The 16,925-nt window shown below is 37.7% G+C and overlaps 1 protein-coding gene across 1 annotated transcript in view; it reads left to right on the top strand.

Moving 5' to 3' along the window:
• The first annotated feature begins 1,498 nt into the window (after positions 1–1,498).
• The window catches only part of LOC105935185 (complement receptor type 1), a 132,585-nt gene continuing 117,158 nt past the window's right edge, over positions 1,499–16,925 (top strand). The window contains exons 1-7 of the mRNA XM_036141486.1: positions 1,499–1,598; positions 2,277–2,379; positions 2,496–2,684; positions 2,934–3,033; positions 4,243–4,319; positions 4,415–4,594; positions 4,683–4,862. Of these exons, the coding sequence (XP_035997379.1) occupies positions 2,319–2,379; positions 2,496–2,684; positions 2,934–3,033; positions 4,243–4,319; positions 4,415–4,594; positions 4,683–4,862 (787 nt within the window). The 5' untranslated portion in view covers positions 1,499–1,598; positions 2,277–2,318. The remainder of the gene's footprint in view (positions 1,599–2,276; positions 2,380–2,495; positions 2,685–2,933; positions 3,034–4,242; positions 4,320–4,414; positions 4,595–4,682; positions 4,863–16,925) is intronic.

The following is a 16,925-nucleotide window of genomic DNA, read 5'->3' as shown; positions in this document are numbered from 1 at the left end:
TTTGAATATGCTAAGGCCATCAGATATATTAGGGAGAAGAATAATAAGGATTACAATAGGCTTCCGCAGCACTAATTAAAGCTTCATATTGTCCACATTTTTCAAAGCATGGTTCTGATGCAGACCCTCATAGATTATGATACGCATTCCTTTTTTAACACACACTAGAAATAGATAATGGTCAGAGATGAGATATCTGCATATGGCAAAATAACGAGTTCACTTTTGTGAATAACTCTATGATACAACGATCAGTATACTTATTGTATACTTTCAATTATGTGGTCTCTTTTGCAGTACAGGCTGTATTGTAATAAAAGAAAAAGAAAAAACGATCAAGTCGCTTGTATATTAAAAATAGTTTTCTTCCAAAGAGGGTTGCGAGAGTTATGATTTTTGAGGCTAAGTAGAAAATTTGTGGAAATCTTTTACAATAATAAATATCTTGCATTGGTCCACTAAAAAAATGGTAAACTGCCTAAGATTAACCACCATCATTTATAAAGGAGTGTTCCTGTAAATCAGGCTAGTCTAGATTGACTCAGTAGTGGCACACCCATCATTTCCCAAACTTTATGATGCGTTCTCTGCAGGATGTTAAGATCTATTATTCTCTTTTCAGTCAGGTTGTTGCAAGAAGTGTGACGTTATGTACTGATTCACTTTCATAAAATGCTCAGGTCTCACAGGTGATATTTCCTGGAAATCTTTGTATTGCATCCTATTTCCGTAAATTTTTTTTCTGATTTTTATTTAATTGGGTTATGCAAAGTTATCTTTGTCTAAAACAAAAATGTGCATGATGATCTGGAACATCAGAAGCAGCAGAAGTGAAGTGAGCAGAAAGTTGTGGTATAAGTGTGTGTGTGTGGGGGGGAGGGGGGGGCTTTGGACTCATCAGACATTACTAACTCGTTGGTAGATTATATTTATTAGAGTGATATACTCTGTGAAGCAGATTATATCAACAATTGGTTGATATAGGGAAACAAAAAAATCAGGCTTCTCCATTCTGTACCTTTTAACTTTTTCATGCATAAAAAGACGATAATTAGCATTGATGCAAAGAATGACAACCGGATTTCTTTCCTGCTGCATTCAGCGTGTGTCATTTCTGTCCACATCAAATGTTGGTGAACAGCATCTGGATGTGTCCTGCTGACCTCCTGACAAAGGTGTTCACTGAAAACAGTTTTGTTTTAATATTTTCCTGATTGAGGGATAAAGTATTTCTATCAGAATCAGAATCAGAAATACTTTAATAATCCCAGAGGGAAATTACAGATTTGAAGCTGAAGCTGATGAAAAATAAATGATGACATTGTCAAATGATGAACGTTGCCATATTCACAGACCAAAATAAAATTAGAATGTAGAGCAGGAGCAAAAATGACAATAACTAACTGCAGTCGACAAAGCATATGCCTTTTATTTTGAAACGTGTGCTCGCGTGACCTAGAAAAACCGCGTGAGCTGCTTTGGCCGTCATTTTTGGGGTGGAGGCTGGCTGGACCGTAGTAGAAGGATTGGCACACCTAACAGGTAGCTGACGCCGTCACATCGATCCTTCGCGTTTGATCAAGAGGTGTTTCATATTGGTAAGTCCGCATTTACAGTAGCCAAACAACTTATCTGCCGGGTTTTAGCGATGAAGGAGTAAATAATGGTAATTGTAAGTAAGTTTTGGTCTTAGTTATGTTCGGCCAACCCGCAGCGGGCCGAACCTGGTGGGATTTTCATCGAACATAAATGTTTGTTGGTTTATAACAGATTCAGACTTTCGGCTGACATTATTTCATATATTTCTGACACCCAATGGACAGCTCGGCAACTTCGGCATGTATTCTAATAAAATTGAAGCTAATTTAGGATTAATTTAATTTAATTTTGTTTAAGTGACGTATGCACGCCCATATAATGAAACGACGGACGATAAACATTACTTGTTTTCAGAGTTAGTTTGTTGGCTTCTTTTTTCCTGCATGTCGCTCTTTGGCGATTTTGCATTTTCACGTTTCATGAGAAAACTATGGTAACGTTTTAATTGATGTCTATAAAGATGATTCAAATTGAGTAATTTCTGTTTCAATACTTAAATAAATACTTAAATAAATAATTTATTTTAGTTAAATTAACGGGTTTTGGTTTCCATTGAGTTTTTGGCCAGTATAGCAGGGATCTAAATCTGTCCGGATGTAACATTTAGACTTTGAGCTCTGGTTGTTGTAGTTAAACCTCTTATTAACGCGTGCTTGTCTCCTGTTTTTTTCCTTCAGAAAAGAGTCCGTTTTCACCAGGTTACCGCACCAGATCCTGCCATGGGGGTCGCTGCCCTTTTTCTGTTCAGCAGTCTTTGCTTATTTGCCATCACTGCCCAAGGTGAGTTCAAACAGGGACACTGAGCATGCGTGACTTGCCAGTAATTAAACTGCTTTCAATCTTTTTTATCTACCTTTTTAAACTATTGATTTGATTTCTAAAAACACAAATTGCAGCTCAACAATGTTCTAAACCCTCCGGAGGACCCAACATGGATTTGAAACCCGAATACATTCTCAACACAACATTTGAAGATGGAGCCACTGTTGCATTTTCCTGTAATCCTGGCTACACACCCGCTGGAGGATCTCCAACCATCACATGCACTGCTGGCCTGTGGAGTGAAGTGCTGCTGAGATGCGAGAGTGAATATCATCTAATTACAGCTTAAATTTCTACAAATGACAGTAGCAGAATTATTTCACAGTCAATTTTAAAATTGTAGTATCTTCAAAAGTCAAGCACTGATGTAAATTGTATTTTACCAGCCTAAAAGTGCTGCTCTGTTCCATATCCAGTTTTATTAATAGTCAAAATTATCCTGATAATCTTTTCAGTAGCAAGGTCAAATAAATTGCATTCCAAGAGTGTAATTGTCAGTTTTCTTTTTGCAGGGAAGAACTGTGGCGCTCTTGAAGAAGTGGCTAACGGTGAAATTACCTACATAAATGGGACGGAGTTTGGTGATACAGCTAAGGTCACATGTAAACGGGGGTTAGTACCGAACACAACTTTTAGTCCTCTTGAGAGTAAACTATGAAAATGTGGCAGCTGTGGATTTAAACAGCACAATTTTACTATGCATGTTGCTTCCTGAAACCAAATGTAGAGACAGTCTGAATAGAATGAAATCCATGATTCATCAGCCTGTAAAAGAATCTCTCAGGACAACAACTTGGAGTCATTGTCATTTGCATGAACCTATTAGTCTTAAGCGATTGTGTGGCAATATTTGCTCACGTCTGTCTTACAGGATTGCTTTAAATGAAATAAATATGGATGTAATTGTTATTGCACATTGCCCCTGTATAACAGCCTGCTGAGGTCTGGACTTTGCCATTGCCGCACTTTGATTCATTAACTCTTCTGCTGCTTTCTTGTGGAGTTGTTGCTCTTCAGTGAATAACTGTTCTAGCTGTCAGATGGCCCCACATTTTGTCTTTTTTTTTTTAAAATATTTTGGAATACAAACAAGTGTGAGTGTTTGAGTGACTGTCCGATTTAATGATGGGTATCTACAAGAAAAGCCTAAAGTATCATTTATTGCTGTGCTTGACATTTAGTGTGCTCTGTTTTGCCCTGATAAAAAATGTTGTAGCATGAAGCATTAGGATCCAGCAACTGCTCTTAAGTGTTTTCTCTACTCATTGCTTTAGAGTTGTTGTTTTTTTTTATTATTATTATTATATTTTCAAAGAATTTAGTGGTAATTCAATGCTAACCAAAAGCTGTAAAGTCTGAGGTGGAGTATTGTACGTCTGACCTTCTTAAAACTTGCTAAGAAGATTAATCCTGTGAAAAATAGAACAGTTTTAGGTATTTTCCATTTGCTGCCGTGCTGTTAAATGATGGATTTCAGACTGTGTGCTAACAGCTAAATAATGCTTCCCAGATTAATGGCAGCAACATACTCCGCTAAGATAATTTCTGAAATCTTTCCTCCTTGTCTCTGTGTTACCAAGTGCCTCAACACTACAGAAAAATCCACTGAATTTTCTCTTTTTTTTATTAATTCTAATGCTATAAAATGCATTTTGCTGGGACATCTGAAAATGTACCTGTAGACTTTAGGAAACTGCCAGGTTGAAGGTTTTGCTGTGAAGTCAAAACAGCAGTTCATTCTGTTTGCTTGTCGGTTAAGCGTTGTTGAATGAATTTGCTAAATTAAACGCATTTGCTTTTGATTTCCCCCAAACTAATTAGTTACAATCCAGTCGGGGGATCAGCAGTAATGAGATGCGACGTCGAGGGATGGATGGGCAGGTTGCCAACCTGTGAAGGTTTGTGATACATCTCATTTTATTAGGAACTGAAATGAGCTGAAATGTGTTTCAAGTCTAGGACAAAAATAAAAAAATACATTTTTGTTTTGCAGTGGTGAAGTGTGTCCCACCAGGAGGGATTTTAAATGGCACATTCAGTCCAGTGAAGGAGTTCTATGAATACAGAGAGGTTGTGCAATACTCCTGCAGCAAAGACTTGGAACTTAATGGATCAAGAGAATTAATCTGCTCTGAGGACGGGAATTTCTCCCCTGCTCCTCCAACCTGTGTCTGTAGGTGTTGTTTTTAGTCTCAAGTTGGATACCCTAATTCTGTCTGGCTGCTGTAGTTACAATAATATTTCTTTCCATTTTCTTTAAGGGGTTGAGTGTAAAGATCCTGTGATTGAAAATGCTGAATTGCAGAGCGGTTCTCGGCCTCCACACAGACTCAATGCTGCGCTGATATACATCTGTAAGCCTGGATACGCAATGGAAGGACCGTCTACCGTGACGTGCAACTTAAACAGTCAGTGGTCCCCATCGTTACCAAAATGCAATAGTAAGTCAAGCTTTTTAAATATTTAGTACATGAAAAAAAGGCTAATACAGTGATGCATTTCAGAATCTGATGGAGCTGGTGCCCATCTTCTGCGGTCAATGGGTGGGATACACCCTGGACAGATCTGTTATTTTTAAAATAATTACTATCTTTATTACCTCCAACCACCGGAGGAAGATCTTCAGTCGACGGAGGCTGGAGAAACTCTGCTCAGGTGTTGCATTTAACATGGGCACCGTCACTGATATAAAAATAATAATAATAATAATAATAATAATAATAATAATAATAATAATAATAATAATAATAATAATAATAATAATAATACAACAGAGGGGATTTCATTGCCTCTGGAAATCTGATTTGTCAGCTGTAATATTTTCTTATTAAACTCGTTTTGTCAATATGTAGTTGAACAGTTTTTTGCTTCTGCTGACAAAACAACCATGTTTTTTTTTCTCCCCTCTATTTTTGATCAGGATGTATTTTGATAAAAGAAATAGTTGAATAGCAGAACTTCTCCATGCAACCCTTGCATTAATGAACTGAAACATTGCTGAAAACTTCATCTTTATTTTACGGACACTCCCAAACTAACGTTAGCACATGCAATGTTCTCATTTAAATGGTGCGGACTGAACTGGTTCTGCACGTCTTATCCACTGCTAACGCAATCTTTAAACCTCACCCAGATTATTCACACTTATTGCTACTTATTGCCCACGCAATTTGGTGCTCCTTTTTTGGAATCTTTGAAGATCAGGCCCATAATATATTAAGTGAGCAGCTTGTTTAGAAAAACGGCACAGAATCAGCCTGCACATTATTAATAAGTTAGCTGGGAGATCAGCATTTGAAGCAACAACCATTAAACTTGGATTCTTTTTTAAATGTCAGAAATGATTTGTACAGTGACTAAGATGTCGTATTTACTACTTCTGTTTTTGTAGAAATTCCAGATCCAACTCAACCTACCACCACAACTACCACCACGACTAGCACCACGACTGTCAGCAGTACTACTGCTTCTATTGCCGGCACCACAAAAAGCCCCTCAGGTACAGAGCGTGATAATTTATAGGTTCCTTGTGGAAAAATTATCTCTTATTTTGATATAGATAGAATGGATGTTAATGTGGGAGCTATAATTTAGCTTTGAATCAGAGAGAAAAAAAAATCTAGTCAGGATGACGAGGGCAATGGCTGGATTACTGGCTGAGCGTCTCCAGAACCGTCTGCTACAGTTTCTATCAGAAGCTCTTGTGATCCAACAGATGAAACTACTACAGCTCGAGTTTCTGAAAGTTTAATGCTGGTTCTGAAAGGAAGGTTGCAGACAGTGGTGATGCGGATAAGAGTATATTTTATTTACAATCAGAATCCTGAGGGCTTTTTTATTTTTTATTTTTACCTGAACTTTAGTATTTATCTTCTTGGGATTTCCACCAACCAAGATTTCCATATGGCTGTTTATCCATATAGTCTTGAAAGGTTCCTTCCGTTTTCTTTTTCTACAACTCGGAAGCTATTAATGTTTTACTGCATGATAAAGGCAGCCTCTATATGTCAATAGTGTTCCTATGGCTGAAATTCTGGATGTTATCTTCAACAATCAGAATCCGCTTTAGTGGGAAGGTTTCAGCACACAAGCAAGGAATTTGGTTCAGTCACACACACTCTGAAGAGTACACACTGTTAAATAGAAATGTAGAAACTTTACACAATACATTAAAAACTAAAGCATTATATTGCTGAAATCTCCAACCAGCCTTCTGTATTGTCTGATGTAAACTGTAAACAAATAAGATGTAACCTTAAATTAATGTCTGCTCTCTGTTCTCTCTCCTCTGTTCTTATTTCCTGCCTGTCCATAGGCCACGGGAATTCCCTTTCACCAGGAATTATTGCTCTGATCGGTAAGTTTAGCCTCATCCTTGAGCAGTGTGCTCACAGTAAACGGGGATAATGTGAATCCTAATCAAAAGTAGTGTGACATGATGCTGATAAAGCATTCAGCTTTGACCTGATTTATTTATTTATTTATATATTTTGTCTTTTCCTGGAAGCTTTTATTGTTAAACTCAGTCCTAGTTCTATTTACATTTAATCATTTTAAGATATCATGTTAAATGTTTGCTTTTCGAATAGGTAAACGGCATTTATTCCAAACTGGCATTATTTTTATTATTTATTATAATTTCTTTGAAACGTTTCAAAAAGTGTTTTTTATTTAATGTGTCTAGGGGGGAAAAAAATAATTTTCCCCACATTGACGACGGATTAAATTTTAGGGCGTTGTTAGACTTTTGAAACCCTTGCACAAAAATGATCATCTTCAAACATCTCAATGTTTTTCTTATCTAAATACTTATAGTTATTGTCAGCATCATCACATTTGTTGTCTGCATCATCTGTGCAGTCTACTGCTACAGAAAGAAACGGTAATTGTTTTTTTTTTATTATTCTATGCAAACCAAGACTTGACCGAGGTTTATCTTGCTTTATGGATTCCTCGTCTGTCTTAATTTATCTCGCCTCAGCTCGGCCTTTAACGGCACAAATATGACTTTGCTTGCTTCCTGAGCTTTTTCCGTATTGCATGTTGAAGTTTGAAATTACATCACGATTTACTGGTAATTAATCACAATTCTAAACAAATTTTGACCCCTGATTATGCCCATCTGCTGATCTGTGATAGCAGCTTTAACATAGCCTTTCTTGGCATTTTGTGCTTTTTTGTCTTTTTTTTGAAAATATGTTCCAAACAGAACGTTGATGGAGGTTTTTAGATTAAAATACTGGTTTCTGAGTTCAAAACACACAGATTTTACAGAATACTTGGAGCTTTCGTGATTAGTGGTGGTACAGTTGGACTGTTTCAGCAACATTATGGTAATTGACAATGTAGCGATTTAGCGCCACCTCTTGGCAACAATGCTTGCAACTAAGCAAAGGTAAAAAGAAGGCATTTATTTGGCACAACTAAGTTCCTCTTTCCCTGTTTGCGTATTGTAATGTTTACTCTTGATAGTCAATGCCCATCCCTACTTTACAGAAAAATGAAGCCTTAGTATGGCGTCTATATTATTAGCAAAGGAGAAGAAGGTTCTCTTTAGAGCTGTGGGTCAGACTGAGCTCCCCCTTAGTATCTCTACAAATACATTGTGTCTCAATAAATCAGAATATTATTGAAAACCTTTTTTATTTCAGTAACTAGTTTAGGGGAGATATTCTATAGATTCATAAAATAGTGATATTTCCAGTATTTATATATTGTAAGGAGTTTATAAATATTTCATAAGTTAAAAAAACAGGTAATTCTGACAGTACGGGCAGGTGCCAAGTTCCTGCAGGAATGTGAAATCAGTTTTATTATACAGCTCATCTGTAGAGGGATACATGCAGTGCTCTTAAATATGAATAGAATAATAAGTATAAGGAACCTTTATTGTGCCGCAATGAGGAAACGCAGGATATATTTGAATGCACAAAAATAATCGGACTTGATACTTTGACTTTACCCAAGCAGATGACATGGCTCCCAAAATCGTCACTGATTGTAGAAACTTCCTACTGGACCTCAAATAGCTTAACTTCTGAGTCTCTCCACCCATCCTCTAAACTGGAAGAGCTCGGGTTTTAATAAATACAAAGTTTTCTTTCATTTGAAAAAAGTTCTTTGGACCACTGAGCAGTTCTCTCTGTTTTCAAGTTAGCAAAAGAACATCAGAGGAGTCTAACATTGGCTGAGGGTGTTGATTCTGAAATGTTTTCTGTTACTCCCCATTTTGAAGAATTAAAAAGTTTCAGCCTGACTCATCCCTGCAGTCAAAAAGATTAAACTTAACACAGCACATTCTCTCTCTCTGGAAAGACAGCATAGGTTACTTCTAGCTTGCCAATTAACCTCATTAATAAACCAGAGACAATCTGAAAATATGGTAAAAATTAAGCCATTAATCTTAAAGACAAACTAGTTACATTAAGTTTATACTCTCAGGTGTATATTAATATTATCCATCCATATATATTTATAGCTAGGTTACCTCTATGGAGCGAAGTGTAGTGAATGACATAAATCAGTCGTTATGGTTGCAAGGCAAATTTATTTATATAGCACATTTCAGTACAAGGACAATGCAAAGTGTTTTACATGATTAAAACAGGAAAATAAAAGCAAGTAAAAAAGCAGTTGGGGAAAAAATTTAGGAAAATTGAAACAAAATAAAATAGGAAAATGGAAACTAAAAGTAATTATTACTGATTTTAAAAACAGTTGGACTACAAACTTAAACTATTGATGTTTCAGTGAATATTTTAACTAGAACCATCAAAGGCAATCCTAAACAAATGTGTTTTTAATCTTGATTTAAAGGAACTCAAGCTTTCAGCATTTTTACAGTTTTATGAAAGTTTGTTCCAGATTAGTGGAGCATAGGAACTAAATGCTGCTTCTCCATGTCTGGTTCTGGTTCTGCAGAGCAGGCTGGAGCCAGAAGACCTGAGTGGTCTGGAGGGTTGATGCACTGATAACAAGTCTGTGATGTATTTAGGTGCTAAGCCATTCAGGGATTTATAGACTAACAGAAGTATTTTAAAGTCTATTCTCTGAGATACAGGGAGCCAGTGGAAGGACTTTAGAACTGGGGTAATGTGCTCTACTTTCTTAGTCTTAGTGAGGATACGGGCAGCAGCGTTCTGGATCAGCTGCAGCTGTCTGATCCACTTTTTAGGCAGACCTGTGAAAACACTGTTGCAGTAATCAGTTCAACTAAAAATAAATGCATGGATTAGTTTTTGAAGATGTAGCGATAGCTTATTGCCCAGTGAGTTACATGGGCAAGCCGGCATTCTGACAGTTCACCATACCCATTTGAACGGCATGCTCTTGGTTATTGTGCATGGGCGGCAATGAAACCTGTGTAACTGTGCATGTTAAATTCCATTCGTCATTTCAGCATATGTCTGAAAAGGGGTTTATGAGTATTGTGTATTAATTACACATTACTTAATGAATGCTTTATAAGAAATGTACACTGAAGTTTTCTATAATTATTTTTGTTTTTTTAGCAAGTTAAATCGTTCACTCTGGTGTTGGATTGAGTTATTAGCTTTCAGCTCCTTCCCCCAAACTGATCCAGATTAAACAAGTCAAAAGATTGGCCTTCCTAATCGGCATTTTCTAACAAGCGGCATCACATACCGCTTCACAAAGGTATGCCGTTTCAATAAAATAGTCTACATTGACAGATATATAAAAATCAACTTCTGATATGCTTTTCTGACAGGGTACGCCGTCCCAACAGAGCGCGGTTAAACTCTAAACACATAAAAAATTACAACTTCTGTATTACAACTTCTGTATTCAATAAACAGAAATTCTAAGCACACATTTAGGCCTTCACAGTAAATCATGTGCACACGTAACCAAAGGTATGCTGGATTTAAATCACAAACTTTTAAACAAATGTTTTATCCTTGAACACAGTATATGACGCACCAGTATCAAACCATACAGTGCAACTCCTCTAGCATAGTGCAAACTACCTGATGGCCTACAGAATAACGATGAAACCAAAGCATGTCTTGCTAACTTAATGCTAATACAAAAAAAAAAAAACATTTCCAAACTGCTTAAGATGTTCAAATTCAACTCATCATGTTGAGCAATATATCGAAATGTAGGTGAGAAGCAATCTTATGGTTTTAGTTAGATTTCTGGTGGCTTTTAATAGCAGAAATGTCACTTCCAGTTTCTGCCCAATCACCAAATAAATGTAATTTACCAACACGTGGAGAATCCCTTGTAGGGCTGTAAGATTTTGCCAAAAATCTAAATTGTGATATATTTCAAGCATTATTGCGATTTAATTTAGAATTTTCTCTGCGTTAACCACAAGCAACAAAAATAGCCTACAGATAAAGAGGTTTGTAAACAAGGACTATTAAAAACGGGAAATTTAACTGTTTTTTTTATTAATCAAAATATTCTTGTTCAAGAGAATAGCTTTGTAAGTTGGGCATCAATACTTGTTCAACATAAATTGCAACCAACGTACAAGTCTATGTATTAAACAGTTTGACTGGTACTTAATGCTACGGTGATATTCCTGAAAGTTTCTGGTAAAACCAAAAGTATGATTATATAACCTCTAAAACAAGTAATTAAATTAGATTATCTCACTGCTGCAACTGTCTTCCCTTCTATGTGGAGGCAAACCGACATCTAAAGGACGCGTCTTATCCATTAATTGTTACATAGCCAAAAATTACAGACCTCTGCAATTTCAAAATTGCGTTTACATTATATTGCAAATGCGATTAATTGTGCAGCCCTTGTGCAGCCCTTGCTACTCTTATTGCTGACTGCAGGTTCAGCAGACGGTGATGTTGTCCTATTTAGCAGGGTTTATCTATAATGTACTCCCACAGACCTTCTGTCAACATGGCTTTTCACTTAACTTTCCAACGTTTTTGCAATGCAATGATCTTTTGTGGCTTAACCTCCTTGTGGAGGATGAACAGTCCAATTGGCAGTCTTCACCTGATGTTGTAAACAATCACATGGCCATGATGCGTCTGTTAAAATGTCCTTGTTTAAATTTGTCTTTCACACTATTCAAATTTTCTGATGACCCAGAAAACGTGTCACTGTGTAATGAATAACCCAGAAAACATGTCACTGTGTAATGAATCTATTGAAGAGTTTGCATTTCCAGTTTATGGAGATGCAAATGTTTTTAGATAATGTTAGAACTAGTCCTGGAGGAAGCGGGATGCTGAAGGAGATCTGAGGAGTTTTAGCTATTCATTATTTATTATCTTTAACCCTAAACCAAATAACCTACCAGTGACTAACTACTGCTGATGTTGTGTCTTAAATTATTTATATAAAATTATAAGTAAAACATTAAGGGTAAATGACAATCGTAACGTCATGTGATTAATAAAATATTGTTTCATTTAATTTTACATATTACTAGTGTATATATTGGGCTTTAGATATCAAGTGATTATTATTACTGTATTACTAAAACATTTTTTAGCCTAGAACATGCGTAGGCCTATCAATTTTTTCACATTCACATACTCTAAATTCATTTAAAGGATTAGGCATCACAGAGGGCGGTCTCTGTACTGTGGTGAGCACGGAAGCCAAACTGGAATACGTCAAAGCGGCTGGTCGTTGTTAAGAAGGTGTTTAATTGTTGAAATACAGCTTTTTCAATAAATATAATACACTCCAGCTGTGTTACGGCCATATTACTTTTTGGACAAAGTAGTAAAGACTGATTCAGTCCTGCTGAGATGAAATTTTTTTTATTTTTTTTCATCTTCATGTAAAAGTACACTGCTGTGGTGTGTGTGTGTGTGGGGGGGGGGGGGGGTGTATGTAGATGGGTCTGTGATGTGTAAGTACGACTTTGGTAAGAAACAAAGCTGCCCCGCTCAATGGTTATTCAGAGCGTTACAGTACACTGTGTACCTTATCGAATCCCTGAGCTGTCTGCAAGACTGCCTGACTGTAATGTCTAAACTAGAAATGCATTCATGTAAGGCAGCCTGCGCCAGGAGTACTCGCTAGCAACAATAAACCAAGTAAGTTAATTCAATAAAACACTAAAGTTTATTTTAACCTTATGTTAGAAACAGGGCAGTGTTTCTAACATAACAACTACTCTGTCCTCCTGACAGAGACTTTGAATTTTTGCGAAAATTTAAGGATGTTAAATGCACCTTATAGTCCAACAAATGGGGTATGTTGAACAAAAATTATTGTATAACGCCATACCATGTTAGAATTGTATTGCCTGTGCAAATTCTCAGTTATCCGGGTCATTGCAACAGCAAACGGGCTTAAATTGGAGGCAACCGGAGTGTCGCTCAGTTCTTTCTGAAGACGTTTTGACACCTATCCAGGAGTCTTTGTCAATTCTGGTGGCTCACACTTGAGCAACCTGCAGGTGGTGCTCTGCTGTTTTTAAGGACATGGAGCTCCATCCTCCCAAGCACAGTCTAAGTCAGATGCAAACTCTCCTGGGTCGTTAGAAGCTATTGCTTTGTGTGAGTGGAGTACTTGGTCACCTGAATCATGACGAGACTGCTGATGTAATCTTCTTTGTATATTTTCTACCAAATGCCCTGTAAATGTACAGATCAGCTACACCGAAAATCAACAGACAAAGGTTGTGCAGGGTCCCTTTTCTGCTGGAAATCATGTGGTCTACAGATGTATCGTAGTTAACTGAAACCTTTTTTCAATGACGTTTGAGTTAATTAAGCTCAAAAAGTAAAGCTCTTCATAGAGATTCACTCCACTGTTGCTGCTATACTCCAAGCTTTTAATTGGATTAGATACTCAGACGATTAGCTCTGGTAAGGCGTGTTTGACTGCACTGCTGCCATCACAGAATGCTGAAGGGGTGTGGTGGGCGACGTCAAAGTAAGTCTTACTGAAACAATGTACTATAAAAACATCAGCATTTGCTTCCATTGAGAGTTTAAACTTGTGTCAGTTTGTATTTTACATTTTTGTATACTTCCCGCCCTGTTTTGCTTTCCCATTTGCATGTTACCAGTCTGTCCTGCTGGAAGAGTTTCTTCACTCAATCAGCTCATTGTCTTCTATATTATAGGTCTAACTGTCAGGTGTAGTACATGATCTAGAAGGTGTTTGATTATTTTTCTCTGTTTCTTTTGTCTTTAGTAAGCACCATGGTCCTGTTGATGCAAAACTCCAGCATATAAAAATGTCGTCTTAAGAAGAGGATTCCCCCCTCCCCACCGGCCCACTTGGAGAATGTACATGCTTCCAAAGAAACCCCCCCTGTGTATTTCTGTTTTGCAGGGCAGCCAGTCTGTGATGCAGATTACATTGATTTTTGCTTGTTGTTTCAGCGGCTTGTCTGTTTCGCCGATAGGAAAAAAGGAAGTGGATATGAGCATCCTCTCAAAGCTATACATTTCTGTTTCACTTGTCTGTGCATTATTAAACGGAAATTGATCTGCAATGTTTGCACTTGAGCGCAACTGATGCTTCAGGCCCAATCTACCCAGACTGTCTTAAATTATTGGTTGGAAAAATCTGCTCTTTTAATACTAAGTTCACCAACAATATGCCTACGCAGAATTTTTTGACCTCATGGAGAAATTTCACCTTTTAGTGTAACTGTAAAGTTAATGGAAGCTTTTGCTGTTGTAGGAAAAAAAAAAGACCCCTGACGGATCAAACCACTCAACCTTTCAAGGCTGAGTGGTTTCTGTTTCTAAACTAAACGGTAGTTTCTTTAAAACCGTTGTGAAATTACTGTCTACCAAAAGGTGTATCACGTGTGCCAGAATGCAAAGTACCCAATCGTTGTGTTTTCAGGTTTATTTAAACTTCTGTTGTGAGTTTTAAATTATCTTTATAGCAATGTTAAACACTTTTTTTGTTGTTAGTTTTTGTGTGTTTGCCTCAGGATGACGATCAATCACGTTGACAACATGACACCTTTTTTCTGTTTAGTGAATTTCTGTTTCCTTCCTACGCTGCAGCAGTGTTTGTCTATGTGGTAACCATAGATGATCATTTGTTTTAGACTCGGGATTTAAGTATTCACTGTGATCACAAAGATCTGTATTGAAGGTAATCTGAAAGAAGTTTGCTCTTGCTATTTATTAAAAACAATAATGTCAGATTTTATATTTTGTGGAGACAATGGTGAAACTGTAGATTTTTTTTTTTGTAATTAAAAGAAGACAGAGAAAAACCTACATGTGTTTATTCTGCCCTGTTATTTAATGGATGGATGCTTAATAATCTTAAATGTTTAAGTGTTATAAGGATGCATAGAAATCTTTAATAGGGAAAAGATTATTTTTAACAGCACTTTATTAAAGAGTTTTGACATTAAACTTCTGACACGTTTTGGTCTAATAGACATTACTACTTTTCTATAAAAATATAGATTTTTCTAAAATTTTGGAAAGTAGAAACATTGGTTATGGTGCGTTCACACCGACTGTGAAGTCAGCAACAACGTTGACACTCATGGCGGACGACAAGCCAGAAATGCAGCAGTACTAATGACGTCTCCTCACCCATTCTTCTCCAGTCTTGCTCCTTTCTGGACTTATTAGAAATAATAACACAACTCAAGCTGACCGCAGACCGCCATTATCAGCTTTTCCTCCATGTTGAATGAAAACAGCTTTGTCTCCTCAGCAGTCCCTCCCCATGTCGCAGCCACATCCAGTTCCTGATTGGTTGTCGTGACGTGACAAAACACAAAAGTTCAGATTTTCAACTCCAGCCACTGTCTCTACGCATCCATCGTGAGTGTCGATGGATGCGCTCTGGCTCCACTTTAATCGGCAAAATCGTAAATGTTTTTTAACAGCTTGGTGGAAAGTCCAGTCCTTTTCAATTTCCTGAAAAGAGAGAACCGTTATTGGGCCTTCGTCACAAGCTGGGAGGCGTTCACGTTCCAGGAGAGGTCAGAGCATTGTTGGGTATAAGACCCACCACAGTGGTGTCGTTTGCAAACATCACCACTGTGTTTGTGAGGTGGGCAGCAGAACAGTTGTGGATGAAGAGAGCAGGTCAGCACGCAATTTTAGCGTCCGACCAGACACCACTTTTGGACCTGCAGCCTTGTTGATGCTGACCTTCTTTAAGGCGGTGGTCACTTGGAGCAGCTGCAGGAGGAGGGGCTGATGCTGCACCTCTGATGGAGGAAGATGACTCCCCAAACAGACCTTCTGCTGTTTGGGGAGATCTTAATAACAGTTTCCAGCCTAAACACACCGTAAAACTCACCCACCTTACAGGAACATTTTTAAGTTGATCAACTAAAAATAAATCGGAAGATAGAATGGAAAACCGCTAAGTCTGGCAACACTACCCGGAAGCGGATGTGGTCAGAAGGGACACATTCAGCAGAAGGCCCAAAATTTTATTTGGGCCTTCCGCTGTTTGGGGAGTCGAAGCAAACAAGGAAGCTGTTTAAGGAGCCAGGGAGAACTGAGTCGTTGCTGGTTGCTGGGCTTAGGATCTTTAATGGTTCTAATGCCTCTCTACATTAATATTGCAAGTCCAAGTGTTTTTTCTAGTAGTTTTTTTTCTGAATAACTAAAGTAGAAAAACGTGGTCCTACTGAAAAACTCTACATTAACCTAGCACTGCACCGACTCAATACTTGGTCAGGGATTTCTTTTTGTGTGTGTGCAAAAAGTGGCGTATCAGTGTGGGATGGAGGAAGTCAGCCATTAGCTTGTCTGCATTAAGTCTGGTGTCTCTCATCTTCCGCTTGAGAATATTTTACGTATGCTTGGATTGGATTATTCTCCATTCTTCTTCCAAACCCTGGGATCCTGACATGGACAGACTTTGTTGTCGTCCAACTGCACATTTACATTGCACATTTGAGAGGGATGTTTTTGCAAGACTCAGAATGTGTCCCTTCTGACCACATCCGCTTCCGGGTAGTGTTGCCAGACTGATCAGATTTCCACTCTATCTTCCGATTTATTTTTAGTTGATCAACTTAAAAATGTTCCTGTAAGGTGGGTGAGTTTTACGGTGTGTTTAGGCTGGAAACTGTTCGTGAGATCTAGTAACCTTGCGTAGTGGCACTCCAAGCAGGAAGTTGACACCACTTTTAATTTTTTTGATGACCTGTTAATACAATGCTCAGTATACTCAATTATGCTTCCTCTTTTGCAGGAGCGGCTGTATTGTGAAAAAAAAAAGGGAGATTGAATCACTTTTTCGTGTGAAAAACTGTTTTCTGCCAAAGAAGGTTGCATTGTGGGAGAATTATGACTTATAAGTTAAGTGGAAAATTTGTGGAAATTGTTTATGTATTACCTCATTCTCCATGAATGCCATGGCATTGTTCCTCTCAAAAGATGGCAAACTGCCTAAGAGAAACCAGCATAGTTTATAAAGGAGTGTTCCTGCAATTGACTCAGCAGTGGCACACCCATCATTTCCTAGACTGCATGCTGTGTTCTCTGTAGGATGGTTAGATCTATTGTTGTGCTCTATTCAAGCAAATTGCTGGAAGGAGTGTGACATGT

The sequence above is a fragment of the Fundulus heteroclitus genome, chromosome 1 (genome assembly GCF_011125445.2).
Source record: "Fundulus heteroclitus isolate FHET01 chromosome 1, MU-UCD_Fhet_4.1, whole genome shotgun sequence".
In the NCBI taxonomy this organism is placed as follows: domain Eukaryota; kingdom Metazoa; phylum Chordata; class Actinopteri; order Cyprinodontiformes; family Fundulidae; genus Fundulus; species Fundulus heteroclitus.
This window is presented reverse-complemented; position numbering and strand designations above follow the sequence as displayed.